This window comes from Equus caballus, chromosome 8 (assembly GCF_041296265.1).
Source record: "Equus caballus isolate H_3958 breed thoroughbred chromosome 8, TB-T2T, whole genome shotgun sequence".
Taxonomy (NCBI): domain Eukaryota; kingdom Metazoa; phylum Chordata; class Mammalia; order Perissodactyla; family Equidae; genus Equus; species Equus caballus.
In genome coordinates, this window is record NC_091691.1 from 32,257,478 (window position 1) to 32,269,545 (window position 12,068).

General features: G+C 42.2%; 1 protein-coding gene across 1 annotated transcript in view; it reads left to right on the top strand.

Annotated features, from left to right (window-relative positions):
* Positions 1-12,068, top strand: part of ZNF26 (zinc finger protein 26) — a 57,532-nt gene that overhangs the window by 41,923 nt on the left and 3,541 nt on the right. Inside the window, 3 exon segments of the mRNA XM_070275944.1 lie at positions 5,985-6,111; positions 6,775-6,870; positions 10,225-12,068. Coding sequence (XP_070132045.1) covers positions 5,985-6,111; positions 6,775-6,870; positions 10,225-12,068 — 2,067 coding nt within the window.

Genomic DNA, 12,068 nt, shown 5'->3' on the forward strand with positions numbered 1-12,068 from the left:
GATATATCAAGGCTCAGTTTGTACATTTTTTGCCCCAGACCTGCAATTAGCCATTTCTACAGTAAATGGTATCTTAAAATGTATTTATTAATTTTTAAAATTTTTTGTTGTCAAAACATAAAAATATACTAGATTTCTGCATATTAACTTTGTATCCAGGAACTTCTTAAGCCCACTTATTAATTCTAATAATTTTTCTTTAGATCTGATTAGATTTTCCATGTTCACAAAAAGATCAGCAATACTATTCTTTTTTAGTAAAAAGAAATTCCACTGAATTCCTAGTTAGGCAAAACTTTTTATAACAAATAAATGTTGATTGCTTTTCAGTTTTTAGTGTTAGTTTTTTTAATTTGCTTATTCTTTTTCATACTTACATATTCCTTCCTTACGAAATCTAGTCCTTCTTTTTGAAAATTTTAAACATGCTTTTTAAAAGCTCTGTGTTAGACTTTTTTCTTATTTGTAGTTCTTGCTATGTTTGTTCTTCCATTTGCAGATATGTTGTATCTGCATCTATTGAGGTGATTATGTATTTTTTCTTAATCTGTTAAGGTAGTGAATATCATTGATTTTTTTTTTTTTTTTTAATGTTCAACCAACCTTGACTTTCTGGAATAAGCTCCGATTTAGTCTTGATGTTTTCTTCTTCCTGCATTGCTCAGTGGAGTGTGGTAGCATTGTTTAGGATTTTCATGTTAACACTCGTATGTCAGTTGGCCTTGGCCTTGCCTTTCTTGCAGTATCCTTACGGGGTTTTGTTATCAAGGTTATGCTGGTATCAGAAAGTTTAGGGTTATGTTCTTGCTCTGTATTCTAAAGTTTAGTAAAATTGGCATTATTTCTACATTAAATATTTACAGAATTAACTGGTAAAGCTGTCTTTTGTGAGATTTTAACTCAGGGGACCAGTATTTTCCACATGACCAATATGTGATGTTATGAAAGCATTAATGGGTAAATGATCCATTCAAAGAGCAAGATAAAACAGTAGATTTTAATGTAACAGAATATGAGAAGTTCATTAATAAAGATGAAGATTCCACATTGCAACTCATCTTTAAGAGACTACCAGTTGATTAGTTTTGGTGTGGTGTCAAAGGAGAACATCCATAATTAACTAATTCTAATTGTTTGTAGAGTCCTTTGGATTTTCTTCGTTTGCCATCGTACCGTGCATGAGGGTTTTGCATCTCCTTTCCAGTATTCATGCTTTCTCCTTGCATTATTGTGCTGGCCAGGACTTCCGTATGGTGTGGACTGGAATGCATCCCTGCTCTACCTGCTCTGTCTACTGTTAGCACATTACAGCAATTCAGTTCTGACACTACCTATCTGGTCCAGCAAGACTGCCCTCACTTCAGTTGCTAGCTGTAAGTTTGGGAGTCCCCAGGCCACTTGCACTTCTGACAGACTGACAAATTTGAGGGGGTTCCACTGGAACAACTCAGAACTTAGGAAAGTGCTGTACTTACAATTACAGTGTTGTTATAAAGGACACAAATTGGGAGCAGCCAAATGAAGACACACATAGGGTGAGGTCTGGGAGAGTCCCCAGCATGGAGCTTCCGTGCCCTCTCCGCATGGAGTCAGGACACATCACCCTCCTGGACACGTCTGTGTGTTCACCAGCCAGGAAGCTCACCTGCGGCTCCAGTGTCCTGAGTTTTTGTTGGGTGTTCATGATGCAGGTCTGATTGATCGAATCGTTGACCATGTGATTGAACTCAGTGTCCAGTCCTCCTCCCCTCCCTGGAGGTCGGGCTGATATCTGGCTCAAAGCCCCCACCCTCGAATCATCTCTTTCCAGCATGGCCAGTGCCCATCTGGAAACTATCTAGGAGCCACCATGAGTCACCTTGTTAGCATAAGCTCAGGAGGAGCCTGCCGTGGGTATCAGACTCTCCTGTCACTGGGGAAATTCCAAGGCTTTAGACGCTCCATCCCAGAAAGCTGGGACAAAAACCAGACAGATTCTTCATTATACAACAGGTGGCCATTAGCTACATGTGCTATTTAAATTTAAATTAGTTAAATTAAAAAGTTCTTAGTAACTTTTAAAGTGTTCAGTAGACACTTGTGGCTCGTGGCTATTAGACTGGATGGTGCAGATATAGATCATTTCAATCATCACAAAAAAATTCTGTTGGACAGTGCCTTTCCAGTCCCAAGGGGGCAGGTGTTCAGTGTTTTACCATTAAGTATGATGCTGGCTGTAGATATTTTGTAGATCTTGATTATCAGATTAATTTTCCCTCTGTGCCTAGTTTCTTGATCATATTTACAATTAACAGATTTTCATCCCATGCCTTTTCTGCATCTGTTGAGTGATAATGGTTTTCCTCCTTTATTAATAACGTTTATTTATTTCTGCATGTTCAGGCTGTCTTGCACTGCTGCGGGAAACCTCATTCGATCAGGCCATGTTATGCTTTTTATGCATGGTTGACTCAATTTGTTAATATTTTGTTAGGGATTTTGATTCTTTAAGAGTTAATTGTTGTGTTGTCTGGTTTGGGATTAGAGGTCTGCTGCCTTCATAAAATGAGTTGAGAAGTTAGCTGTCTTTCTCTGTTCTCTGAAAGAATTTATGTGAGATCATTTTATTTATTCCTTAAATATTGGGAAGAATTCCTCTCTGAAGCCATCTGGACCTTGAGTTTTTTGAAGGAAGGTTTTAAATTGTGGGGGTGAATTTCTTTAACAGTTTCGGGACTAATTCAGATGTTCTATTTCTTCCTGTGTCACTTTTTTTTTTTTTTTTAAGATTTTATTTTTTCCTTTTTCTCCCCAAAGCCCCCCGGTACATAGTTGTGTATTCTTCGTTGTGGGTTCTTCTAGCTGTGGCATGTGGGACGCTGCCTCAGCGTGGTCTGATGAGCAGTGCCATGTCCGCACCCAGGATTCGAACCAACGAAACACTGGGCCACCTGCAGTGGAGCGCGCGAACCCAACCACTCGGCCACGGGGCCAGCCCCCTTCCTGTGTCACTTTTGAGGACATTGTTTTTCAAGAAATATATCTATTTCATCTAAGTTGTCCAATATGTTGGCATAAATTTATTAGTATTCTATTATCTTTTTTAATAGCTTTATTGAACTATGACCTCAGTAAAATCCACCCATTTTAAGTGTATAATTCAGTGATTTTTTTTTTGTAACATGATGTTGTAACCATCCTCACAATCCAGCTTTAGAAGGCTTCCATCACCCCAAGAGAATCTGTGACGTTTTCACTCAGTCCCTGTTCCCGTCCTCAGCCCGAGGCAGCCTTTGCTTTGCTTACTCTCTGTGTAGATTTTCCTTTTGGATATTTTGTGTAAATGGATTTGTATTTTGTATGATCTTCTGTGTCTAGCTTCTTTGAATCAGCAGATTTTTTTGAGGTCCAGCCATGTTTTAACATATGTCAGAAATGCATTCTTTTTCTTGTTGGCTAGTATTCCATGTATAGATACGCCACGTTTTGTTTATCCATTCCCCACTTGATGGACATGTGGGTTACTTAACACCTTTTGGTGGTTACATGTAGTGCTGATTCGAGCAGTCATGTCCAGGGCTTTGTGTGTGTGTGTTTTCACTCCTCTTGGGCGCATACCTAAGAGTATAATTGCTGGGTTGTATGGTAAAATTATATTACCTTTTTAAGAAACTGCCTCCGTTCGTAGTGTCTGAACCATTTTGTATTCCTACCAGTATGAAGTTCCAGTTTCTCCATGTCCTTTCCAGCATTTGTTATTGTCTGTCGGATGATAGTCATTCTAGTGAATGTCAAGTCGTATGTCAGTATGGTTTTAATTTGCTTTCCTTAATAACTACTGATGTTGGTCATTGTTTCATGTGCTTATTAGCCATTTCTGTATCTTCTTTAATAAAATGTATTCAAATATTCTGCCTGTTTTTTAATTGTTGTTTGTGTTTTTATTATTGAGTTCTAAGAGTCTTTTTTGTAAGTTCTGGGTCAAGTTCTTAATCAGAAATATGATTTGCAAATAATTTTTTCCAGTCCATGGCTTGTCATTTCATTTTTCGGTCATGTCATTAAGTGCAAAAGTTTGAAGTTTTGTTTGCCACTTCAATAGGAGTGTAGAAACCTTCCCACTGTTACATCCCTTTATCCTTTCTCCCGTGCGTTACAGCAGTCGGATACGTCACACCTACATGTATTGAAAGCTTCTCCAGAAAGTCTTAGGATTTTTGCTTTCAACCATCAAACATACTTTAAAGAACTTAAGAGGAGAAGTGTGTCCTGTTTGCTCAGATATTTGCCATTTCTGTTCTTTCTTCATTCTTGATTTTCTGACTGACCTTCTGGAATCACTTCCATTAGAACATCTTCCACTGGTAACTCTTTCAAAGCAGGTCTGCTGCCCTTGAATTCTCCTGGTTTTGCTTCATGAGAAAATGTCTTTATTTCACAATTATTCCTGGCTACAAATTTCTGGGTCAACAGGGCTTGCAGCACTTTTTAAGTCCCACCTCCTCCTGGCCTTTCGCTTTACAGTAAGAAGTTTGCACTCGTTTGCATTGCTGTCCCTGTAAGTGACACCACGTTTTCTTTGTTTTGTGGTGGTCTGATCATGACATGCCAGGTCATGGATTTCTTTTATTCCCGTTGGGGATTCACTGAGCTGCTTGAATCTGTAGACTCAGATCTTCTGCCACATCTGGAGAGCATTCAGCCATCATTTCTTGAAACTTCTTTCTTCGCCATGCTCTTTCTTCTCTCCCGCAACTTACATCTGGTATTGTCTGGCAGTGTCCTGAGCTCTGTCCGTTTTGAGGTCTTTTTCTCTCAGTTGCTCAAAATGGATGCTTTCCCCTGACTGTCTTCAGGTTCACCAGCTCTCTCAGAGTATGTGGTGTGCTGTTTATGGTCACGTTTCTTATTTTCCGACAGTATTCTGGATTTTTTAGAGTGTGATTGCATTTTCTTGTAATCTCAGGAGACTTTGGGTCAGAAATCCATCTTGATGTGAAATCCAGAAACCTTTCTTAAGCCTAAATTTGGTTATGTCACTCCCGTGCTGTAAAATCTTCCCTGGCGGACTGTCGGCAGCAAGTGTCCAGCCATGTTGGCTACCCGCAGCGTCCCATGCTGGCCTCTGGTCTGATCACTGCTCCACACCCTGTGGTCCTGTCTCATTCACCTGTTTGCACCTCCTCACCCCTAGCCATTTTTGGATCCCGTAGTGCAGCTGTCATCTTCCAGAATGCCTTTGTACCCCTTTTTTTGTGGAAAACACTGCTAATTTCCTAGAACTCACCTCAAACTTTACCTCTTGCATAGAGCCCTATTTAACCTCCGAAGCAGGGCAGTGCCCTCCCTGCTTAGGCCCATGCTGTGCCCCTTCATTTCTTTTTTCTCCTTTTTTTTTTTGGTGAGGTAGATTCACCCTGAACTAACATCTGTTGCTGGTCTTCCTCTTTTTTTTTTTGGCTCGAGGAAGATTAGTGGTGAGCTAACATCTGTGCCACTGTTCGTCTGTTTTGTATGTGGGATGCCTCCACAGCACGGCTGATGAGTGGAGTATGTCCACACCAGGGATCTGAACCCACAAACCTGGGCCACCAAAGCAGAGTGTATGGAACTTTAGCCTCTCAGCCGCAGGGCCAGCCCCTTCATTTCTTGTTGTAACAGCTTCTTTTATTTATAGCTGTGCATATTTACTGCCCTCTACAAGACCAAGCAGGTTTTTAGGATATTGTTTTATTATCTTTCTTTTGCTACTGCCTCTTCTGGTGCCAAGTCTGAGGTTCAGTAAATATTTTGGTCATGATTCGTAAGTGAATGTATTCCAGTTCTCATGTATTGTATAGATGGAGGGATGGAAGGACACATCATGGCGTTTCACCCCGCAAACTGTGATGCAGAGGTGGACTCGGGGTTCTTCGTGCCTTGTTCTGATGAGAGTGGTGTGCCCCAGTACCCCCCTCACACGTCACACAGTGACGATGCTTCAGAGTCCTGGATTGCTCTTACAGGAGTCATTCTCATTTGAAGATTTGTCCGTGGACTTCACCCAGAAGGAGTGGCAGCTGCTGGGCCCCCACCAGAAGGACTTATACAGGGACGTCATGTTGGAGAACTACAGCAGCCTCGTGTCACTGGGTAAGGACAGCTTCCCAGGGGACCTCAGATTGGGCTCAGTGCCTTGCTGTTTCTTTTTTAGTCGCTGAGAGTGTTGGGGCTTCTGAAATTTTTAATGATTTTAGACCTGAATTTAGGAGAGCAGAGTTCCTTGGACTTTGACCCCAGGGAAGGGATTTGGCTCTCCCCTTCCAGTAATGAAGTCTTAATTTTGTTGTGCAGCCTCTGAAACTAATAGTCCTCGGGGTGTGGGGGGTAGCAGGTAGTGCGTGTAACTTCCTCTGTCCACGTCCTGTTCATACGTTGACGCCTTTCATCGTCAGAGCCATCCTGCGTGGCAGGTGCATTTACTCGCCTTTTTTCTCTAGTGAGTAAATTGAGGCAAAGAGAGGTGAAGTGACTCCCAGGAACTGACAGCTAGTTAGTGAAAGAGCCTGGATTTGACCCAGGAGGACTGGCTCCAGAGCCTCTGGAGAGTCCTACGGTTTGGACTTGAATTAGAGTCCGAGATTCTTGGACCCTGTTAGGACCAGGGGGGCCATTGCTGTTTCTTTGAGGAGTATTTACTCTTGATACACAGACGGGTAGCTTCACTGGGCCAGCTCCGAGTCCAGCCCCTCCTCGTTCTTCAGAGGCTCTAGAGCCCAAGCAGTCAGCCAAGGCCTTTGTGGTTTCCCTGGACAGGGTATGAAGTTACGAAACCTGACGTCATCTTCAAGTTGGAGCAAGGAGAGGAGCCCTGGGTAGGCGATGGAGAAGTCCCTAGTTCCGACTCTCCAGGTGAGTGTGTGAGAGCCAGGTGGGCGGGAGAGGGTGGACGTTCACTCTCAGCTGTCAGTGTGTCGCGGTCTTTGAAATGTGCTTTAGCGAGCTCTTCTCAAAATCTCCAAAGCTTTGGTGGTGATTCAGAACAACTGACGTGAGCTCCTCAGGTAAATCGCACTCAGATGTGGCCTCTTGTTTGTAGCTTAAGCAGACATTTGTCTGGGCCGCGGTGTTCTTCCCCGCCTGCAGCATCTGGGCCTGGACTTCTCATGGGGTGTCCTGTCCCTCACGTGCTTCATCTCCCTCTGGCCTCCCCTCCCCTGTGGTCAGAGACACTGCTGCTGGTACATTCAAGAATTCTTAAAAAGAAAGAAAAGAGACATTTGCATCCAGCTCTTTTTTTTAATTCAGCATTTAAACAGTGTTTATGTCTCATTGCAGCGCAAAGTTAGTCCCCAAGACCATCCCATGTTCAGAGTCACTAGAAGGACTCAGAATATAGTTGTACTTGATGTTCAGATTTATTACAGTGACCTAATCAGGACACACAGCTTCACCCCAAGGGAAAAGTCACAGCAGACTCGAAGAATCCACTGCAGACTTCTTGGGCTCTCTCCCTCTACAAGGGCCACAGAGAGCTCACTCATCCCCCGGTGACAAAACTGCAGTGACGTGTGTGATATGTCTGCCCAGGGAAGCCAATGAGACTCACACCAGCCTTTCAGACCCTGGAAGGAGAGCATGGACTGTGTTTTTTGTACTCGGTCTGGGGCAGGGAGCCACTTTTATCAGGGAATGGTGGGGACACTCCCGAAACACAAGTTCCCAAATGCCAGCCAAGGGCCACCAGCCTCACCGGCAGGCCTGTCTCTGCAGAGTGGTCTCAGGCCCAGTGCTAATTCTTTCTGCACAGGCTGCTGTGGCAGTTCATGGAACACCAAATATATGTAGATTTCTTCCATTTCTCCGGTGCTGTGCTGGGTGCGGTGGATACAGTAGTGAGCATTGGAGACATTCCCTGCCCGTGCAGTGCTTACTTTCTGGTGAGAGGATAAAAATGAACAAGTTAGCACATGACCTAGATAAAATGCAGACTCTGAAAGTGTGACTGTAGAAATAAATTAGGTGATATCAGAGAGAGTGTATTAGTCTGCTCAGGCTGCTGTAATGAAATACTACAGACTGGTGGTTAAACAACAGAAAGTGACCCTCCCTGTTCTGGAGGCTGAAAGTCCAACATCAAGGCGGCAGCATGATCAGATTCTGCTGAGGTCTGTCTTCCTGGATTGTAGACCCACCTTGTAGCCTTGTAACTCTGTCCTCACATGGCCTTTCCTCATTCATGCATGTTGGCGGAGTGGGGTGCTCTCTGGTGTCTCTTCTAAGGACACTAATCCTGTCAGATCAGGGCCCCACCCTTATGACCTCATTTAACCTTAATTACTTCCTTCAAGACCACATCTCCAAACACAGCCAAATTGGGGTTAGGGCTTCAGCAAAGGAATTTTGAGGGGGGGGGGGGCACAAACGTTCAGTCCATGACAGAGTAACATGGAGAAGCCAGTTCTGGACATGAAGACTGAAGTGAGAAGGCTATGTGAAGAACTGGGGGGAGGTGTCCCCAAAAGGAATGACAGATATGAATGCATTAGGAAGGGGCTCAGTGCCTGAGAAATGGAAAGGAGGGCTGTGAGTCACGGTCAGTGTGCCTGGGAGATAGAGGTGGAGAGAGTGCAGGGGCTGCATCGATCGTACATCAGCTTCTCAGCAATAGAAAGGAATCTGGATTGGCTTAAATCATTTTAAGTAAAAGTAAAGTTATCTGATTTGCATTTTTAAAAGTCAGTCTGACCACAGAATGGAAAATGTCCTTGGAGGCAGGGAAACCAATTAGAAGGATGTTTCATTGAGACAATACGATGGATTAAACTACAGCAGAGAAAATGATGGTGAGAGTCGGAGTATTTGGGACATACCACAAAGGACCGAATACAAAGAATCTCATTTTTCTCATGGGAAAAATTAAAAATTTGGAAGAAGGTAGACATTTCCAAATGTGTACTTAGTTTAGTAATGTTTAAAGTAACATAAAATTATAAGTTTAATTTACAAATCTTCCATTTTCTACGCTCTCATTTCCTGATAGACTTTATTCAGAGTTGTAATGTACGTCTCAAAGTTAACATATCTGCATAGACTCTTGATGTTAGTCTCCAGACCTCTTTTTCCCTCAGTCTTTCCAACTCAGTAATTAACACCGTAATCCTCAAACCCCAAATCTAGGCATCTTTCTTTATTCCTTGCTTTCCCTTATCCCTTCATGTCAAATCCATCAGCAAATGTTGATTCTACCTCCAAAATATATATGGCCGATAGGCACTTGTGGGTTTCCTGCAAATTTATTGCCCTTGATTAACATTGAAGTCCTTAAAAGTTTTTCGCATTACTGATTACCTTTCATACCTGTGTGTATGACCTCAGAAAAAATTTCAAATATAGATTGTTAGTGAAAAATAAGCCTTTTGAAGAACACTTAACAGTGCATTGGTGGCTGTGTTGTAAGGATATTGGAAATAGAGCTATGTAATAAATGACACTCCAGCTGTTGGCATATTTTAAGAATGAGAACTGTGTCTTGGGATAGTTTCAGTGAAAGAATACATGGATTTTAGAGTTTTGTACCTGAACATTTTAAATGAAAGATGATGTGTTTTGAATGTGTTACATGAAGTGGCTTTCTTGGTAATAATGTTGAAAATGTATATGGTAAGTTTAAGTAAAACTTTTCAGAAAATTTGAGAATAGGTAAAAGTACACAAAATATTTCTCATTCTTCAAGGTTGAAATGACTTTAGCCACTTAACTCTGTAAAACCTGTTAATTTTTTTCATAGTACTTTCCATAGTGTACGGTTGTGGTGTTTCTTAATATTATCTTTTTACTATCTTTTCCATTGGGATGTAAGTTTCATAATGGCAGGGGCTTGTTCTCTTGTGTCTCCAGCACCCCACACACTGCCTGGAACATGGTGTGTACTCAGTAGGTATTGAGTAAATAACTCCTCAGGACATTGGCTCAAAGCTTCTTCCAACCTCCTTTCATTGTTCTTGTATTTTTCACATTCTCTCCCCATTTTATAAACTTCAGTTTGACAGCAACCAAAGGTAACTTAATCTACTGTCTGTTTCCTGTTTCTGTTTACATCATTTCTTTTATTTTTTGATACCTAGAAGATAGACATTATATTTGGGACTTATGTCAGACTAAGAAACAAAGCCTTAAGAAGTATTCATCCTCAAATAGCATTTCTCATTTTTTATTCAGTGACCACAATGATAGAGGGATTCACAGGGTTTTTTTTCTTTATAGAACAACTCTTACAAGTAAGCAGTCACATGACATGGCACCAAGATAACCAAGAGAAGCTTAAAAACAGGAAACGAGATCATGAATGTGATGCATTTGGAAAAAATTTCAATCTGAGCATGAACTTTGTTCCTTTAAGGAAATCAAACAATGAAGCTGATGTAGATGGATTAATTTTAAAACATCATTTAGATTTACTTATTCCAAAAGCAGATTATGGAAAAACAGAACCAGGTGACCTCAATGTTTTTGATAAGTTGTTTCTCCATACCAGACCTGAGGAAACTGATGCTTGGTTAAAATACTATGAATGTGATAAATATGATAAAGCTAGCTGTAAGAAGTCACAGATTATCATATATCACAGAACTCGTTTAGGGGAGAAGCTCTATGAGTGCAGTGAATGTAGGAAGCGCTTCACTAAGAAATCTAGTCTCATTAAACATCAGAGCAGACATGTAAGAGAGATAGCCTATGGCTGTGGGAAATGTGGCAAAACCTTTCCCCAGAAGTCGCAGTTTATTACACATCACAGAACTCATACAGGAGAGAAGCCTTATGATTGTGGCCAGTGTGGGAAGGCCTTCTCCCAGAAGTCACAGCTCACATCCCATCAGAGGACACACACAGGAGAGAAACCATACGAATGTGGTGAGTGTGGGAAAGCCTTCTCCCGGAAATCCCATCTTATATCACATTGGAGGACTCACACAGGAGAAAAACCCTATGAGTGCAGTGAATGTGGGAGGGCCTTTAGTGAAAAGTCAAATCTCATTAATCATCAGAGAATTCACACAGGAGAGAAACCTTTTGAGTGCAGAGAATGTGGGAAAGCCTTCAGCAGGAAGTCACAGCTTGTTACCCATCACAGGACTCACACAGGAACAAAACCCTATGGATGTAGTGATTGTAGAAAGGCCTTCTTTGAGAAGTCGGAGCTCATTAGACATCAGACCATTCACACTGGAGAGAAGCCCTATGAATGCAGTGAATGTCGGAAAGCCTTCAGAGAGAGGTCAAGTCTCATTAACCATCAAAGAACCCACACAGGAGAGAAACCTCACGGATGCATTCAATGTGGGAAAGCCTTTTCCCAAAAGTCACATCTTATATCGCATCAGATGACACACACGGGAGAGAAACCCTTTGTGTGCAGTAAATGTGGGAAGGCCTTCAGCAGGAAATCCCAGCTCGTTAGACACCAGAGAACTCACACAGGAGAAAAGCCCTACGAATGTGGTGAATGTGGGAAATCCTTCAGTGAGAAATTAAGCCTCACCAACCATCACAGAATTCATACAGGAGAAAAACCCTATGTGTGCAGTGAATGTGGGAAAGCCTTTTGTCAGAAGTCACATCTCATATCCCATCAGAGGACACATACAGGAGAGAAACCCTATGAATGCCCTGAATGTGGAAAAGCCTTTGGGGAGAAGTCAAGTCTTGCAACTCATCAGAGGACTCATACAGGAGAAAAACCCTACGAGTGCAGAGATTGTGAAAAAGCCTTCTCCCAGAAGTCACAGCTCAATACCCACCAGAGAATCCACACCGGAGAGAAACCCTATGAGTGCAGTCTTTGTGGGAAAGCTTTCTTTGAGAAATCCGAGCTAATTAGACATCAGAGAACTCACACAGGAGAAAAACCTTACGAATGCCCTGAATGTAGGAAAGCCTTCAGGGAGAAGTCAAGTCTCATCAATCATCAGAGAACACACACAGGAGAGAAGCCCTTCGAATGCAGGGAGTGTGGCAAGGCATTCTCTCGGAAATCACACCTCATCCCACATCAGAGGACACACACAGGAGAGAAGCCCTACGGGTGCAGCGAGTGTAGGAAGGCCTTC